This window comes from Piliocolobus tephrosceles, chromosome 9, assembly GCF_002776525.5.
Source record: "Piliocolobus tephrosceles isolate RC106 chromosome 9, ASM277652v3, whole genome shotgun sequence".
NCBI classification, from domain to species: domain Eukaryota; kingdom Metazoa; phylum Chordata; class Mammalia; order Primates; family Cercopithecidae; genus Piliocolobus; species Piliocolobus tephrosceles.
The window spans coordinates 21,169,973-21,188,374 of record NC_045442.1 but is presented as its reverse complement, the minus strand read 5'-3'; the positions used below and the strand labels follow the sequence as shown (position 1 = coordinate 21,188,374).

General features: G+C 39.1%; 1 protein-coding gene across 3 annotated transcripts; it reads right to left on the bottom strand.

Annotated features, from left to right (window-relative positions):
* Positions 1 to 1,819: 1,819 nt before the first annotated feature.
* On the bottom strand, positions 1,820 to 18,388 carry ZDHHC6 (zinc finger DHHC-type palmitoyltransferase 6). Of its 3 annotated transcripts, none has more exons than XM_023206615.2 (11): positions 18,142 to 18,388; positions 16,582 to 17,061; positions 14,900 to 14,991; positions 13,567 to 13,726; positions 11,911 to 12,072; positions 9,847 to 9,900; positions 5,811 to 5,978; positions 4,754 to 4,795; positions 3,894 to 4,039; positions 3,761 to 3,807; positions 1,820 to 2,427 (listed from the first exon to the last, which is right to left on the bottom strand). In XM_023206615.2, exons 2-11 carry the CDS (start codon positions 16,846 to 16,848, stop codon positions 2,324 to 2,326), a joined length of 1,242 nt encoding a protein of 413 aa, XP_023062383.1. In that variant the 5' UTR covers positions 16,849 to 17,061; positions 18,142 to 18,388; the 3' UTR covers positions 1,820 to 2,323. The 3 variants fall into 3 exon arrangements, with proteins under 3 accessions (XP_023062383.1, XP_023062384.1, XP_023062385.1); XM_023206616.1 differs by having other exon boundaries at positions 18,204 to 18,385; XM_023206617.2 differs by lacking the exon at positions 11,911 to 12,072.
* Positions 18,389 to 18,402: the final 14 nt, after the last annotated feature.

The following is an 18,402-nucleotide window of genomic DNA, read 5'->3' as shown; positions in this document are numbered from 1 at the left end:
AGTCTTCAACAAGGAGCCCTTAAAAATCAAGTACAGTATCTGTTCTTAAACTTGGCTACATGATAGAATTATCTAGCAAGTTTAAAAAGACACTAATGCCCAGCACTTTGGGCGGCTGAGACGGGTGGATCATGAGGTCAGGGGATCAAGACCATCCTGGATAACACGGTGAAACCCCATCTCTACTAAAAATACAAACAAATTAGTTGGGCGTGGTGGCGGGCGCCTGTAGTCCCAGCTACTCAGGAGGCTGAGGCAGGAGAATGGCGTGAACCCGGGAGGCAGAGCTTGCTGTGAGCGGAGATTGCACCACTGCGCTCCAGCCTGGGCAAAAGTGCGAGACTCTGTCTAAAAAAAAAAAAAGACACTAATGCCTGGGTGCCACTCCAGGGATTCTGGCTTAAATGGCCGGATACAGCCTGGGCACTGGGATTGTTAAAGAGATCCCCAGATGATTCTAGTCTGCAAACAGGTTAACTACTGAAGAAAAGTTCTGAAGACCAACCCTTCTTATCCAATAGCTGTAAAGAATAAAACAAACACCAGCTGAGCCAAAACTCCAACTGAGCCCAAGTCATATCCATTCTCTTTTACCATCTTTGTTGTACTCTAATTAATCTTGAATATTAATAGTATTCTTTTCTGGCCTCCAACTGGAGTTAAAGAGAATGTTCTTGGATGGGCTTTCTAGACTTTGAGCCCAGAAAAGCCAAAGAAATGTCTGTTCTTAGAGTATCTGAAACAAAAGGGTAGGCAGGAATTAACTTTTAAGTCTAGCTCCCGTTATCACGTTAACCTTCTCGCCTTCACTTCCTTTCCTTTTCTCCCCTCACTCATTCCAGCTGAACCTCACCGGTTACCTTCCTGTGTATCAAACATGCCAGACACAGGTCCAGCCTGTTTTTGTTCTTACTGCTGTCTCTAAAATGCAAATATCCCAAAGCACATGACTTGTCCCCTCATCTGCTTCAAATGCCAACTCAAGACTGTCCTACCTTCTTGCTTCACAATAACATGACTCCATCTTACACATATTTTATTTGTCTGTTCACTGCCGAATTCCCAAGTGCTCTTCCCTTATCCTTAACTATTACAAGCCTGGCCCCCAAAGCTTCACATTCCCTGCCTTGGAAAGGTTTCTGAAGTCCAGAGAAATAGGCTTTCTCTTTCCTTCTGATTCTACTCTTATGTTTAGACAAGCCCAACTTAAGCATTCAAGCCCAGCAGCTAGGATCCTACCACTCACACAAGCTTCAGTTTTTTTACTCAAGGGTACATGAGTAGTTTGGTATCACTATGTTGGGATGTTGCTTTACCAGCTGGAACCCTCTGTAGCTGGCAGCCCAAAGCCCGGAGGGGGCCTAGGCAGCAGGGCGCCGGTGTGTCAACACCACTCAGAGCTCACGAACACCTGGCCAGGTCCCGACAGCACCCGGGCTTGGCCTCACCTTTACTCCAGAGCGAGTGCCAAGAGCAGGGAGAGGCCAGGTGGTTGGTGGTGGTGATGGTTGGGGGTTCCCTTGGGCCCCCTAGAGTACAGGGATGCCCGGGTCTGCAGCCATGACTGGGCAGCTGTAGCTATGCTTGGCTCCTATCACGGCTCCCCCTCACCTCCTTCAGGCCACCGCTGCCATCCACTGCCATCACTATGACCGCAATATCCCATTAATAGGGTTAATATGTTGAAGCAAGTGTGTCATGTCTTAAGACATGTTTTAAGATGCCAATTGTCCACAGGGCAGCAGAGCAGTTTTTCCATAAGGAACTAAGATGAACCTTTTTAGTTGGCAAAAAGAAAAATGCCTTAAGTAAAAACTGATTATACAGAACATCCATTGATCTTTATTTGATTTGACAAAATCTGCATTATTAAAAGACAGGTAACAAAATCTGAGCTTATACTGAATCTGACAAATTGAGTTCTATAGTATCTAGAATATCATATAAGAAATATCAACTGAGGGAAAAGAGAAGTACCACATGCAGATGCTCCTGGCAAGGGGGGAACTGTATCTGCAGGTGAGGTCCAGAGTGTGCAGTGCATAAGAAAATCCTAGAGAAAATGCCGCTAACTTACTTGGGTGAAATGTTTTTCCTTTGTAGGGGAGGAAGAGGTGGTAAAGAGGGGCAGGAAATCAAAGGCATATGCAGAATGGCTTCTCCATTTCAAAACGGTAATAAAAATATTTAAATCATGGCACTAGGGCACCTTTGAGGAAAAGAACATCTTAACCAGAGTAGGCTCTTTGCATAATTCTTTAGTAATAGGTACAATTTTCAAGTAATTAAGCAGACTTAAAGGATAATTTCATGTTAACAGCAGCTATCTATTTTTCTTCTCGCCTTCTGGGGCTTGATCTGTTTCTGCATCACAGGGACACTTTTCCACACATTTTCTAGGGAACCATCCCCTTATTCTTGAAACACCTGAGGGAGAAAACGAAACTGAGGTGAAATTGTCTGATGGATGAGTGACATTACTGAAAGCAGTAAGTCCTATTACTTCAAATTAATAAGCTTTTAGTCAGACTTTTATTCCCCTCTTTGCTATCTAATACAAGCACAGTTTAAAGAGGAAAAAAATTAAGGTTTTTAAATGTTCATTACAAGCTAGGAACAGATATTTCTGAAATTCTATGATCCAGAACAGGGACTAATGTGGTTAAAGACAGCTCCTAACTAGAGTCAGGGGGAACTCAGTATGGGTGTTTACTTATATGTGTATGATCAGGAAAGGTGTTTTTGGCACACCATCACACTATGTCTTTTCCAGGGAACTATCTTCTTGTAGTCTTTGTAAATTTCCTTTTTAGACTTTTTCTAACGTACATATTTCTTTTCCTTTTTTTGAGATGGAGTCTCGCTGTGTCACCTAGGCTGGAGTGCAGTGGCACAATCTCGGCTCATTGCAACCTCCGCTTCCTGGGTTCAAGCAATTCTCCTGCCTTAGCCTCTGGAGCAGCTGGGATTACAGGCGCACGCCACCATGCCGGCTAATTTTTATATTTTTAGTGGAGATGGAGTTTCACCATGTTGGCCAGGCTGGTCTTGAACTCCTGACCTCAAGTGATCCATCTGCCTTGGTCTCCCAAAGTCCTGGGATTACACACATGAGTCACGCACCTGGCCTAACATACACATTTCTATATCGCGGCCGTCATAAGAGGTTAATTTATGATTAACCCCAACTGTTTTTTAAAGAACACCCCGAGCTAATCTTAACTTTAAAAAGAAACAACTATAAAACTGAAGAGAAAAAAAAAAAAATACGCAAAGTTTCAATCTACTGGTTTTTATAATAAGAGAAATACTCATTCAAAGTCGGGGGAGCAAATAGTACAGGAGTTTGATGCACAGAATGTGGAGTCAGATTACTTGGAGTTAAGCCCTCGCTCCATCTGTTTTCAGTGCATAGCTATGGGCAAGTTGTCTCTCTGTGCTTCAGAGCCCCCTCAATAGAATGTAAATGATAGTGCCTACCTCCGAGTCTTTTGGGGACTTTCACACCTTAAGGGAAGCACTTATACAAGTACTTGTCACATACTTATGAGCTCAAATATTAGCTATCATTAAAAAGACCTGAAAAATACAAGCGCTATAGAGAAATATATAAGGAGGTTCCTTTTGTTGCTTAGTGATATGCCCTTCTATGCAGTTCCCCAATGCATTAGGCATGATTGGTTTTTAAAAGTTACTCTTGTAAAATCTGGAATTATTGCTAATAGTCTTGTCCTTTAAACATGTCGTTCCATTTCCATACCTTCTATAAAGGAATCATCAAGGATTTTGTCTCCATATAACCAGTATCTGAAATATTTAAAAGATTAAAGTTAATTTTTTAGGCTAGATGATTTTGTCATCGAATAAGAAATGCAGTACTTCCTATTACTTACCGTAAACCTCTTGTGGCTAAAATGAATTCCCCTTTTTGTAGCCGTATTCGAGGTTCTTCAGTGCAGGGGCTTGTGAAGAAGGTTTTGATTCCTTTATTCAAAGGGCAGCAGGCACCACTATAATCTTCTATTACTTTATAGCGAACCTGTCATCAGTGATCAGAAGAAACCTTTAAATATCCACCCATGATATCTGAGTTTTAAGTCTGAATTTCAAATTTTAAAGGGAGATCCAAAATATCCAGTGACAAGCCTTCTAGTTCCCCTTCTAGGGGAACCTCCCAGTTCCCCATCCCCTTCCCTGGGAAGCAACTGATGTTTCTAGTTCTCAAGGCTTTTCTTACTCTTCATTTTAAGCCCATAGCTAAGAATTAAAGTTAGAGCAGGGCTGAGAACATTCTGCTATGATGGAAATGTTCTGTATGTGTGCTATCCAATGCAGCAGCACTTGACACATGCAGCTACTGAGTGAGCACTTACAATGTGGTGAATGCAAATAAGAAGCTGAATTTTTAAATTTATTTAATTTTAACAAATTTAAATAAAACAGCCACATATGGCTGGTGGCCATCATATCCAACAACATAATTGTAAGGATAGGTTTCACATTAAGGAGCTGTATTGAGAATAATTATTTTCCTATGTTGGCAATACAAATTGACTAAATTCCTCCCAACCTCTAGTCCCAACTATTTCAATAAAAACAAAAGTTAACTGCATCAAATTTCAACAAATGTATTAAGGAATACTATTTAATAAAAGCCAACAATTGGTTTCTAGTCAGTCAATTAAAAAAACTGTATGGAAGTACAGAGCCTAACAAAAGAAAAAACAATTACCACCACAAAAGAAGTACTTACACTTCTGACTCTCTTATCTGCTTTTTGTTTCAACTGTTCTATCTGGAAGAAATGAAAAGAAAAAAATTAAATCTCTTGTCTCAATGTTGAAAAATAGCCTTTCCTCATCAACTGTCAAAGTGATATGACAAATCCCCAATTTTCCAGCATTTCAAGTTGCTGATAATTTAAAGGCCACAGGTTGTTTTAGCACGGAAAAAAGGCCCTACGCTAAGAACCAGGGGCTGAGAGCGAGGTCCTCTTCTAGCTCTTCACTCTCTAATGTCCTCATCTGTGTATATTCCTAGAGTGCTTACTGTGGCCCAGGGATCAGGGAGTATATTCTCTGCCCTCATGAAGCTTCTCAGGTGAGAACACTGAGATTCATTGATTCTGTAGAGACATAGCAGACACACTACAAATGAATAATGAAGAACATTTAATAATGAAGTTGAATGAATGAATAAAGGTCATCATTATAACTTATTTTGACATAGCTACTATTAAATAGCACTATATTAGATATAATAGGAGAAATAAAGATAACTCATGATCTCTGTCCTAGAATCTTATGAAGTTACAGATATAAGGTACCAGAATTAAATAAAAAAATGAGACTTCATGAGCTACCACAGGGTAGTATGTGATTAAATGCCAAATTCAGATGAGTCTACGGGGGTAAGTTAGACTTTATGGAAGAGGTAAGACTGGAACGAGTCTTAATAATTTTAGATAGAGTGGAGGTCATGTAAGATGAAAAAATTGTGGGCAAAGTTGGGTGACAGGAATGTACAAGGAATTCATATGATACTGTAAGTTGGAAGGTAATTTTTGGTCAGATTTCATAAAACTGTGTTAAAGGATCAGGACTTTATCTCACAGGTATACAGAGTTAAGGAGATACTGAAATAAAGGGAGAGACATGATATAAGGAGAGATTTAGAATTATTAGATTCATTTTGACAGAGTGAAAACATTCGTATTACTTATTTTACTACAAAATGTCACTTGAGTTGAGGGGGAGTTAAGGGAAAGAAGGTGAGGCAAAAAGGAAGGGCTATTTAACAAAAATACTCACTGTTAAGCTGTATGGGTGACAGCCTTCTCTTACTGGCCACTCAAGTCCATCTCCTTCAGGGACCCCTGACCACGTAAATACCTGTTTAAAGTTCCTCCATCTACTTCCCATATCATATGGAAAAACAAAGACTTCATCTAGTTGATAATACTGAATTCGATCTTTAGCCTGTAGGTAACAAAGATATAAGATGGCCACTGCCTCTGTCTAAGTGGCCTTCAGCAATATATTATTGAGAACACTTATTTCTCAAGTTTCTAGCATTCATAAAAGTAATTCCTCCTCGCTGTAATATTAGTGTACATGGAAGCAATAGACAACTTCATCACAGTACAGGAAGAACTTGATATAGTACACCAACCTTGTACACGATTACCTAGGAAATATCTGATAGGGTTTCTTTAGGAATAAGCACTCATAAAGGCTTACTAAAAGAGTCAGCTAACTTTATCTCATATATAAAAAGTCCTCAATGCTCCTGGTTGTTCAGTAATACAAAACAATTCAGGTATATAGAAGGGATGCTGATAAACAGATTCAGGAGAAAGGTTAAGGGTTTATTCAGGATGGAACTGTTTTAGTCAAGATAGAACTTTTCTGTGGTGTGCATCAGAATGTAACAGTTGTATCAGAAGGTAACAGTTATATCCTGGGTGGCAGTGATGCCCATGGGAATGGCCAGGAAAGGCGTAATAGGAGAGTTGTTTTATGAAAAACATTTTTTAAAGCTAGCAGGTATATACCGGAGATCTTCTTTCTTTTTTATACTATCACACATGTATACATACTCATTTATATATGCATTTATATGTACATGTTATGCATGTACATAACTATTCAGCTTGCATAAATTATATTCCAGGCATTTAAATTGTTAGTTTTAACTTAAGGAAATAAGCTGGCTTTGGATTTCTTAAATTCCACTGACACCTAGTGGTACAAAGATACATTATTTATTTTAACAATTTGTGTACAAACCCTTCAAATTTGTTGTATATAGTACCTGGTAATTTCTAGAAATTTCCTATAAATTTAATATGGTCATTTGTTTGAATTTTTTACTCAGCAATAAAGTGCCAATTCGGAAATAATTTCTAGTGTATGGCCATACCATTGAGCATACTCAGTCTCATCTGAATTAATTTCTAAATGTAGCATGGCGGTTTATAAGGAGCCTTGGTCATTAGCAAAAATAATTTAAAAAATGTTAATCTCATGTCAGTATATTTATTGTGCTTATCAGAAATGATATTTTGAAATATTTGATTATCAGGGGACAATGTTTTATGGAAAAAATGTTATTGCAATTATCTGTTAAGTGATATTAAAGTTAACTATTTACTAAAATAATTATTAAACTATACTGCATATGAATCTACTAAATTATATAAATTCATCCTCTCCAGAAAGTAAAAGAATAATTTCTTTTTCTTTTTTATAAACAAAAGCTTCAGAGTCTTCAAAAGGGACTGAATTTCAAAGAACAGAGATCTAGGCTACTTACAAAGAAAAACTGGTAAATATAAGAGTAATTTATAAAATGACTAAGACATGTCTTTGCCTAACAGAAACACTCAATGAAGTTAGGATTCTATCAATATTGTGTGTTAAAAGGTGACGAAGGGGTGTGGTAGATGCTATGGGAAAAGGGAACAAAGGAAACAAAAAGTACTTAGCCAAGTCTAGGGAGTGTCCAGGAAGGGTCCTTGGGAGAAACAATACCTTAATTAAGTCTTGAGAAGCAAGAAATCAGGCAAAACAAGAGTGAAGACCATTCTAGGCAGAGGGAACAACATGTGCAAGGATACGGAAGCATAAGATGTACAAACTATGAGTAATTTAGTATCAAGTGTGAGAGACAGTGTAGAGAAGGGTAGGAAATGAGGCAGGAGAAGTAGATAAACAGAAGTTGGCAGTGGCTCATGCCTGTCATCCCAGCACTTTGGGAGGCCGAGGTGGGTGGATTACTTGAGGTCAGGAGTTTGAGACCAGCCTGGCCAACATGGTGAAAGCCTGTCTCTACTAAAAATATAAAACTTAGCTGGGCATGGTGGCATACATCTTTTAATCCCAGCTACTTGGGAGGCTAAGGCAGGAGAATCACTTGAACCCAGGAGGTGGAGGTTGCAGTGAGCCAAGATTGTGCCACTGCACTCCAGCCTGGGCAACAGAGTGAGACTCCGTCGCCAAAAAACAAAAAAAGAAGTCATAAAAGGTCTTATTTATGTAGAAGCTAAGAAGCTCACACCTAAAACCTGTACATCAGTGGCTCTCAAAGCATGCTTTGAGGATCACTTTGAGTTTTCAAGACATTTTCTTGCTAGTCATTAAGGCCAAGCTATTTTCATAATAACACTGAAATGTTACTTGTCTTTTTGTTGTGTTGACATTTGCGATGGTGAATAAAACTGTTGGCATCTTAGCAGAAACCAAGGCAGTGGCACCAAACTGTGTTGGTAGTCATTATGAGCAATTTCATGTAAGAACGTCCTTGATGAAGCAGTAAAAGTTATTTTTAAACATTAAATCTCAATTCTCAAGGAGATGTTCTTTATTTTTAACAGTCTGTGTAACAAAATGAGAAGTATACATAAAGCGTGCCCAAGTAGAATGATCATCTCAAGGAAAATAGCTGTTAAGCTGTAAGGTAACAAAAGCTGTAGAGCCAGCTTCTTTAATGTAACACTATTTTTACTTGAAAGAATGAGTAATGTAGCAAACTAAGGTTATTTGGACTTTAGTACTTGGTGAACATTTTCTCAAAAATGAACAGTCAGGCAGTCACTTCAAGGGAATTGACTGACAGTATGGGTTGATAGTAAAAAAAATAAGGCTTTCAAATGCATATTAGGATTAAAAAAAAAAAACAAAAAACTTGCATCTACCACTGTGAGCTTGACAGCTTTCCAATACTTAAGGATTTTTTTCTTATAAAACTGATATATTGATATAAGTGAATGCAGTTTTGGGATACTGTCTAATGAAAGGTGTTTAACGTTTGGAAAATCTACATAACCCAGTAAATCAGTATCTCCCAAATGACCAATGCCTGATATTACATAAAACCACATATTGGTAAAAGATTCATTCAAAGAGCAAGACAGGCTGATGAGTTTTAAAATAAAAAGGTATACAAATCTTACTGATAAGAAATATCACTTGTCAAGTTTTCAACGTAATATGGAAGAACATCCACTATTATCATGTAAAAGGCCTATTAAAATACTCTATCCTTTTCTACCTACTTATCTGTGTGAGGTTGGATCTTCACATACTTCAATCGAAGCAACATATCTCAACAGACTGAATGCAGAAGTGAGAATCCAACTGTCTTAAGTCAGACACTAAAGAGATTTGTAAGGACATAAAACGATACTATCCTTCTCCCTATTTTGTAATTTGGAAATTGTGAATACTCCCCTCTGGCAACAATCAGCTTGGTCTGCCAGGCAACTCTTTGATATACAGGCTTGCTCTCCTTCATGGACATTATCTGCCCAGACCCTGCAGGTATTTGGGTTTCAACCCCTGCCACAGGAATGGTGAGGCTCTGAGAAGTTTTAAACAAGGAGCAGGGTAGTCAGATTTGTGTTTCACGCTAGAATCACAATGGACAGCATGAAGTATTGGAGGTTGTGAGGTCTGTGATGAGCTAAATGTTAGGCGCTTCATTGAATGTCTAAAACATTGAGAAAAACTTGATGGCAGCTTGGTAGGGTGGAAGCTCCTTTCCAAATGGGTTGCTTTCTCCTCTAGTCTAAGAGATAACGAACAGATGGTTTGACGTGTGGCTTAGGCCTCTGCAACCACTCAGGGTGTATGAGAAGCACATTTCTGTGGGAGTTATAGAATGAATAAAAATGTTTCCTATATTCACCTTTTATGTGGCATGCAAATGACTTATGGTAGCCATTTGGCAGCCATGTTTTCACTTTCAGGCACTTTTCTATTAACAGACTTTATTAATATTGAGGACTTTACCAGTCCTTTATTAATATACTTTTTTAATATTGAAGAAACAATTATTAAAATTTACCTTCTCTTCAATCCATGACTCAATAGAAGTTTTGTTTCTGAGAATTATTTTCATCTGGAAATTAAATGATAGATGGTAAAATTTAATAATGTGACCTTGGTTTCTTTAATATTATCATATTCATAATTCTCTGAGACAGCTTTTATTACTCCATTCCATAGATAAAGATACCAAGGAAAACACAGGTTAAGTACCACAATTATCATGTCAGCCATCTGACTCCAAAGACCTCGTTCTTAACTACTGCACCACAGTACCTCTCCGTAACAATGATTACACCCATCCATAATCAAATCTGAATCTAGTATGTTAATCAAACTTCATGTCATAAGTACTATTTTCAGAGCAAGGTTTGGAGAGTATTAATAAAACACTGATATAATCCATTGTAATTTGCTATTAAAATCTTTTATCATTATTTTTAACTAACTTTACATTTATGATTAATCTATTTATGAGAAGTAACAGTGACTCATTTCAGTCAACCTCAATATTTCACTTGCCTTAAAAATAATGAATGTATTCAGTCTTTATTCTATTATTTGATTTTCCTAGATATGACTGATTCCACATATACAGGCTTTTATATTATAGGATCTTAGTTTATTTCTAATATGATTCTAAATTAGAGGCATTGGGGAAAATTTTTCAAAGAATTTGGTCCCACGTTAGTAGATGATAATAAAGTATAAACAAAACCAGATTATTTTAAAACCAAGAGTTCCCTTAAAGTCTAGCTGTGCCTTCAGAGAGACAGTGTAGTATGTTAGAAACAGCCTTGGCAGAGGCTGCAATGAGCCGAGATCGTGCCATTGCACTCCAGCCTGGGCCAACAGAGCCAGGCTCCGTCTCAAAACAAACGAACAAACAAACAAACAACAACAACAAAAATAAACAGCCTTGGCCCAGGAGTCCTCATTCTATTCCAAGGGCCTAGCGGATAATACCTGGCCCACAGTAGGCCTTCAACGAATCAATGAACGAATTACGTGAATGCAATAGTCGTAAGAATGGTTTTTGGGCCGGGCGCAGTGGTTCACGCCTGTAATCCCAGCACTTTGGGAGGCCGAGGTGACTGGATCACAAAGTCAGGGGTTCAAGACCAGCCTGGCCAAGATGGTGAAACCCTGTCTTCATTAAAAACATAAAAATTAACCAGGTGTGGTGGCAGGCGCCTGTAATCCCAGCTACTTGGGAGGCTGAGGCAGAGAACTACTTAAACCCGGAAGGCGGAGGTTGCAGTGAGCTGAGTTCGCACCACTGGACTCTAGCCTGGGTGACAGAGTAAGACTCCATCTCAAAAAAAAAAAAAAAAAAAAAAAAAAAGGAATGGTTTTTGGTCCCTTCAGAGCCAGGTCCTCCTCTGTCCTCTCATAGCGCTGTGCACATAAATCTACGACATACGGCCCTGGATTAACTGTTTAATATTAACTGTCAGTTCCTAAGGACTGCTACCTCTTCATTATCATTTTTGCAGCCTTAGAAAATTAGCAGAATGACTCATCAGTGTAGGCATTAAATAGCATCTTTATCATAGGGCTGTTATGGAGATTAAATGAGCTAATACATGTAAAGTGCCTAAATAAGTGCTCAATAAATGTTAGCTATATTATGATTACTACTATTATTAAATAGATACTATTATAAAATAACATTAATGTTTACCAAGTACATGAATGGGTGACATTGGGTAAGTCACTTAACCTTTTTGAGAATCAATGAATTAATCATCTGTCGGGAAGGGAGAACAGTAAGACTCCTCTATTGGGGTGGAGGTGAAGAGCAAGAGAGACTGTACAGGTGAGAAGTGCTCTCTCAATTCTGATGTGCTCCAGAACTTACCTAACTCTAAGTTAACATTTGAAAAACTAAATCAATACCTAGAAATTCTGGCAAAATTAAATCGAAATTATCTGAAGAATACACAGGAGATTAGTTACCTAAATGAAATAAGTAAAAATAATTTCCATTTCATACTGCACACTTAAATATAGTCTTTCTCTTTCTTGTTCAATCAGTCCCAACAACTTGACACTTTTGACTAGAGGTAACTGAGATGCTTACCTGGATAAAAAACAACATCCCAACAGCTATGGTTGTTCCTAAAGCTAATCCCAAGGCAAACAAGGTGGTAGCAAATGCAGCTAATCCAAATGGAACAACTGGAAGAGGATCTCTCCGGGCTGCACTCATGTCAATCTTCACCGTGTTCCAGCCAAAGGAGAGCTAGCACAGCAACAACAGCACACACACAAAATATTTGGTTGTGGTAACTGGTCAGACTCTACTGTGACATGTAAAATAACTTGATCAAAGAGATGACAACATGGCCCTGTGGCCAAAGCAAACACAGCTATTTTTATTTTATGTATTTATTTGAGTCGGAGTCTCACTCTGTCGCCCAGTCTGGAGTGCAGTGGCGCGATCTTGACTCACTGCAACCTCCGCCTCCCGAGTTCAAGCGATTCTCTTGCCTCAGCCTCCCGAGTAGCCGGGACTACAGGCATGTACCATCACACCTGGCTAATTTTTTGTAGTTTTAGTAGAGACAGGGTGTCACCAGATTGGCCAGGCTGCTCTTGAACTCCTGACCTTGTGATCCACACTGCCTCGGCCTCCCAAAGTGCCAGGATTACAGGCGTGAGCCACCGCGCCCGGCCAGCTATTTTTAAGTAATATTGTAACGAGCTCAGACCGATGTGCAGGGTATCATTCTTAGTTTTCTCAAATGTTACTTTTCGTTGTTGTTGTTTCCTCAGTAAGTGTCAAGGAGACCTTACCAACATCAACATGCATACACAACACTAGACACTAATCTAAACCAGAACTATGTCTTCTCTCTTCTCCTTGCTATTCTACACTGCAGTATTCTTCCACGGTGACAACTGCTGCCTAGGATTCAGTAGTTTCTTCCCTCGTGTTTTACAAACAGTGGTGAAGAACTGACAAAATGCAGGCCAAATATGACCACAGATGTGTGCTGCCTGGCCTGCATAAAGTTTCAACATTCAGAATTAGGTGCCAACATTTACAAATCAAGAGATTTCACATAAAAATCCAGATTTTCAGATTGTTCTGGGCTAGAATTTCCAAACATCACAAGCTTGCAGATCAAATATGGGCTGTCCCCTCCCCAAAAGACAGACTCTACAGTTTGGCAGTCCCATCAGGTGTGTGTTTCTCGTTTACTTTCAAGGCCTCTTTAGGGAGTTTTGTTTGTGTCCCCTGAACTTTATCTCATGACTACTTGCCCATAAATCAACTTGATCTCTTGCTGGTTTAATCTGTTTATATTTTATGGTATGTATCTGCTCCATGAGCCACCTTCCAGGGCACTAGAATCAGAAATGAACAAAGAACTACAACTTGCCACATGAATGGGATGGAAGTAGGAAGCACTAGTGTTGTCTTTTTTCTTCTCACTATTCTTTCCATAACTATTAAGTCTGAAGTCTAACAAATTACATATAAAGTATTAAAATATTTATCAGCTTCATCTAGAGCATGTATGTAAGTTTTCAGAAGAAATAATCTTTCCTCATCTCAAAATTTAAGTTTTAATGCTTCCTAAAAAGGAACCCATATATCAGTAAAACAAAGTTCTATTTCCCCAACTAAATCACAGAAAGCATATTTCCAAATGAAACTCTTAAATGTTGATAACTACCATTTAATCTTGCATGGATGATTTTATAATAAAACATTTTCATTTTCACTTACCCGATTATAAAGCTGTGTGTACATAGTCATCACAAAAATGAAAGCAGCATGGATACAACCCAGTGGTGCTAAAAGGAGAAACAGTGTGAACGAAGCATGATTTTGGTAACCACAACAGTTGTTGATCCAAGGACAGTGATGGTCCATCTTCATCACACATCTAACAAGAAAAATTTACATAAAACATGAGGCAGAAAATTCTGTCTACTTTAAATAACTTTGGTCTTCAAAAGATCAAGCAAATAGGAATCCAGCATGTCCATAAGCTACAGGAGAATTATACTTCATGGAACAGAAAGAAAAATCTTTATGAGCTTTTAAACAATTATGAACAGTGACTCCTTTTAAATCCTAAACAACACAGGAAAGGGCAGGCTTTCTAACAGCTTCTGAGGAAAAGATGTCTGCTACAAGTATTTGTTTAAAGAAGTCAGGAGACCCACTGAAAGAGGGTCCTTTATAATGCTCATTATAAAGAAATGAGCGTGGTTCCTGGTTTTCTTCCAGCTTGTAAGTGCAGTGACCCAAGTGACCTACAATAGACTCAACAAATCTCTTATAAATTTCCATTGGGGTTAATGGACTCAAACAGACACATGTAACTTCCTTCCTGTTCTCATAGTATCCTTTAGTTAGTGGATCTCTGAGCTAAGCAAGCAAACTCCAGAATATAAGATATGGTATAATAAGCAAAGTCTTGCCGTGCAACTGTTCCTTACTGTTGATAGAAGACAATGTTCTGGCCTCAAACAAAACTTTATTTGCTTTCAACAGTTCTCTAAACTTCTTACTAATCAGTGATTATAGCTGTGCATTAAAAAAGGTTGCAGGTTATTTCACATTTTTAATAGTTTTCTTCTGATTAAGTTTTTGATATTAAAACATTTGTGATGATAGGCACCTGGATTATTAGATTTGTATAAAGTGTAAATGTTTGTCAATAAGTAATGGGGAAAGCAGATCTCCCTTATAATTTAGACTCAGAACAATTCTAAAGTTAGCCCAGATGGCAGCTGACTAACACAATTAATCTTGATATATGGAAACAAACTTAAAGTATAATTTTTCCCTTGTTCTTGCAGGACAAGAGGCAAAGTAAATCTGTATTTTTCTAGAAAAGTGTTTCACTTGTAACAAAGAAGAATTAAATCTATTCATTATCTGGATAATTTAAGTATAAAATGGGGATTATGGATACAAGTATTTTGACAGTATTTTTTATAATATGGCAACCTTGCAGTGAATAGAAGTAGCACTAAAGTAGTAGAAGGAACAATGAAAACATCAGTAATTAGTTGATGGATCCTCTCTGAACAGCAAGAAAGACAGGTACCTGTTACACTTTCTGCAGTGATGTGAACGTGGTGCCTTGTATGCTTGGCAGACTTTACAATACTGGAGATACATGGTATCCTGAGAAATTTCCTTGGCAGCAAAACAGAAACAAAAATGCATCAGATACTTGAACCCAAGTATGATTCCTAAGGTATGATTTTCCTTTATGGGAGACAGGGGAAGGAGGGAATCTTAACTTGTACTTCCAGTCCTCTTATTTGAGGATATATAAAAATATTTTATATTTTTAAATAACAATTTTCTGGTAAGAGCAGCATCACTTTCCCAATTACGCAGAAGTCCTTTTAAATGTTTCTTCCCTGTGCTCCACCTAAATTCAATGTCACTAGTTGGTTCTACTCACCCCAAATCTTAGCGGATTGAGGAGTTCAGAAAAAGGCAGCTGACAACTCGGCAGGTATTTTAGAGGGAGGAGTTAAGCATGAGTTGATACTCTTACTGAAATCTGCTCCCTCCTTGACATTACCCGTCACCACCCGTTTCTGGGGCCATTTTTATCACTTTAATCATTTTAATCACTTCCTAACTAGTTTCCTTTACTGTAGTTTTTCTTTAGCACAAACCGTGTATTGTCAAAACAACATTGCTATAACACAACTCTGACTGTGTCAGACTCTGCCTGAAAATTCCTAACACTCTCTATGGTCTACGATTTCTCATGTATTTGAGACTGTCTACGATTTCTCATGTATTTGAGACTGTCACGATCTGCCTTTGTTTCAGCTGTCTCTGCACTGCATAGTCTTTCCCCAGTCACACAGGGCTGTCCATTGCTTCTGAATATGTGCCCCCACCATTCTCTCAACCTGCATGCCCTCTTCCCCATCTCCTTTGGAAATTCCCACTCCTCCCTCAGGTCCCCAACTGAAAATGCTCAATTCTTCTAACTTTAACAGCACCCAACACATTCTACTTTATAGTTTAGTGATTTGCACAAGTGCGTTTGTTTCTTGCTTAGGTTATAAGCTCTTTCAGAATTCAAATTGTGTCTTGCCCTTCCCTGTACTCATTTCGAATAGTACACAGCACACGATATACACCAGTGTTTCCCAAACTTTAATATACCTAAGAATCACCTGGACACTTTATTAAAATAAAGGTTCTGATTCAGTAGGTCTGAAGTAGAGCTCAAGATTCTGCCTTTCTGACAAGCCATCAGGTGATGTCCCTTAGCAGGAAACATGGACATTCATAAGCATAAACTTTCCAGTAGTTTTTAAGCTATAAGTCGAATTGGACTATACTTCCCAATGTTAAATTTTCAGTGCAATGATTTTAAAACTTTATGATTTAAACCAGCAGTTTCTAAAGCATTTTTCTCAGTTCTAAGGGATGTTAAAGTATTACATGAAAAAAGGTCCTACAGCCAAGCCTCACTGTGTATGATATGTGATGTTTCCTAAACTTCTGACCATGAACCCCCCCCCACCTCCATCTTTTTTTTTTAATGCAGAGCAAATATTCAATAAAATTGCTTTGGAAAATGCTATTTTGGATCAATATGTTCAAACAGATATGAAATAAAGTCTCTGAGCCTAAATGATCAGTGATTAGAGTAATACACTTACAACTGTGTTTGGTATTATTCGCTAGCAGATAAGGCAAAAACCAAATATGTGATTATCATTAAAGTTCACTGTCTTACAGAATCTTTCTTACCGGTTTCCACCTCAGAGGGACAAAGCCCGGACCGACAAACATGGCATTGAAGTAATTATAAAGAATCATGACAGTCCAATTTATCAACATGATGAAATTCACACTTCCTCCAGTTGTATGTAAGGGCCAATACCACAACACAGAGTCAATCATGGCCACTGTAGAACATACTGCTATAACACCAAGGGCTATGATGGGACCCCAGTGACACAGTCTCTTTAATTCTTGGAGATTTTCAAACTTGATAACTGAACAGAATGTACCCATTTTGGCGAGGAAGAACGCCTTCCTACTTTTAAAGAATTATAGATGTCCTTTTTCTGTGTGCACATTTCCATGTGCCACAAGTCCATGTGTGTTCTTTAACTGTCATGCCTTCAAGCTGTGAACTGTTACGCAGATTACACCATTTTCACTGTCAGGCACCCAAAGCTCTTTATCTTAACTAGGAGAATCCAGTATCCTGGTCTCAAACCCAACCTAAAGAAAACAAAACAGGAAAGTTCAGTTAAAAACAAAACAAACAAACAAAAAACCCCGCAAAAAACCGTTTATTACATACCATACTTGTTAACTACAATAAACACCTACAGCACAGCATCTCACAAGTGCACTACACTTTGGGATGCATATCTTGTCAAATGGCAAAAAGAATTACTTTTAACTTATCCAAAATATGGTACAAGTTTGAATGGTATGCAAACTGGATACATGATTCCAAAATAGTTGTTTTTATTCCTTCTCAGCTTGTCAGGGGACTGTCACCATCCAACGCTTAGTGAATAGTTTGAGAAGACAAAGAATTTTAGAACCGAGAACCAGGACCTTAGAGTTGATCTAATTCAGTTTCCTTCTTCACAGAATAGAAATGGGCTTAGAGAGGCTGAGTGATTAGACCAAGGTCACAAACGGGTGAACCAGAATAGAAGGCAAGTCAACGAACTCCCCTTATGAAATTCTAAGCTGCCTCTTATGAAGTCTTGAATTAAGCCAAGGGTGAGTCAGACATGGTCTATGCCATTTGCCTGCAGTCTCCCCCATCCCGCCACCCAAACATCAAGAGAACAGTCAATCTGGCCCAAAAGTAAAGGAGCGAGAGTGAAAGCAAAGAGAGCACGCAAGGAAAGGAAGGGAAGAGAGACAGCGAGAGGGTGTGTGGTGTGTGAAATTATGACCAGAAGAGTACAGGAGAAGAACCCGAATTAGTAGATTCCAGGGAAGAAAGAAGAGGAAGTGCCTCCTGGAGCGAGGGAAACGGAAGGCAGGACGGCGAGCTCGGGGGAGATTTGTGAAAGGGCATCTCTGCCTGGACAGGATCCGAAGATCTGGAAGAAGATCTGAGCTACATGGATAATACAGACTACCACGGAGCAGACGCTGTTGACTTGTGCCTCAGTTTCCCGCCCGAGTCATCGAGCAGAGGGCTTAGAAATAAATCCCCACCCAAGGAAGAAATATCCTAGTAAGCCAGGTTGGTCTCAACATTCAGGAGGGCAGGCTCCTACTCTGGTGGGGCAAAGACCACCAAAATCGTGCTATATTCCCTGCCTTGACTCCCACCTCAGTGTGGTCCCTGGTGTCCGCTCCTCAGCCATCGCATATCCGGGGCGGCCTGGGCTCACCCGGAACAGATTGTTTCCTCCTTGGATGACTCCGTCATGGGCACCTCAGTCCAGGACAAGCAGAGAGCAAACCCTGGCCGCGTGCGGGACCTGCTATAAGCCGAGCGCCTCTCGGCCAGCGCCCTCGTCGCGACTCTCCCGCTCAGGGCCCCTGCGCAGTCTCTGTTACTGTCACTTCCGGAGGTTCGCCGCCTCAAAC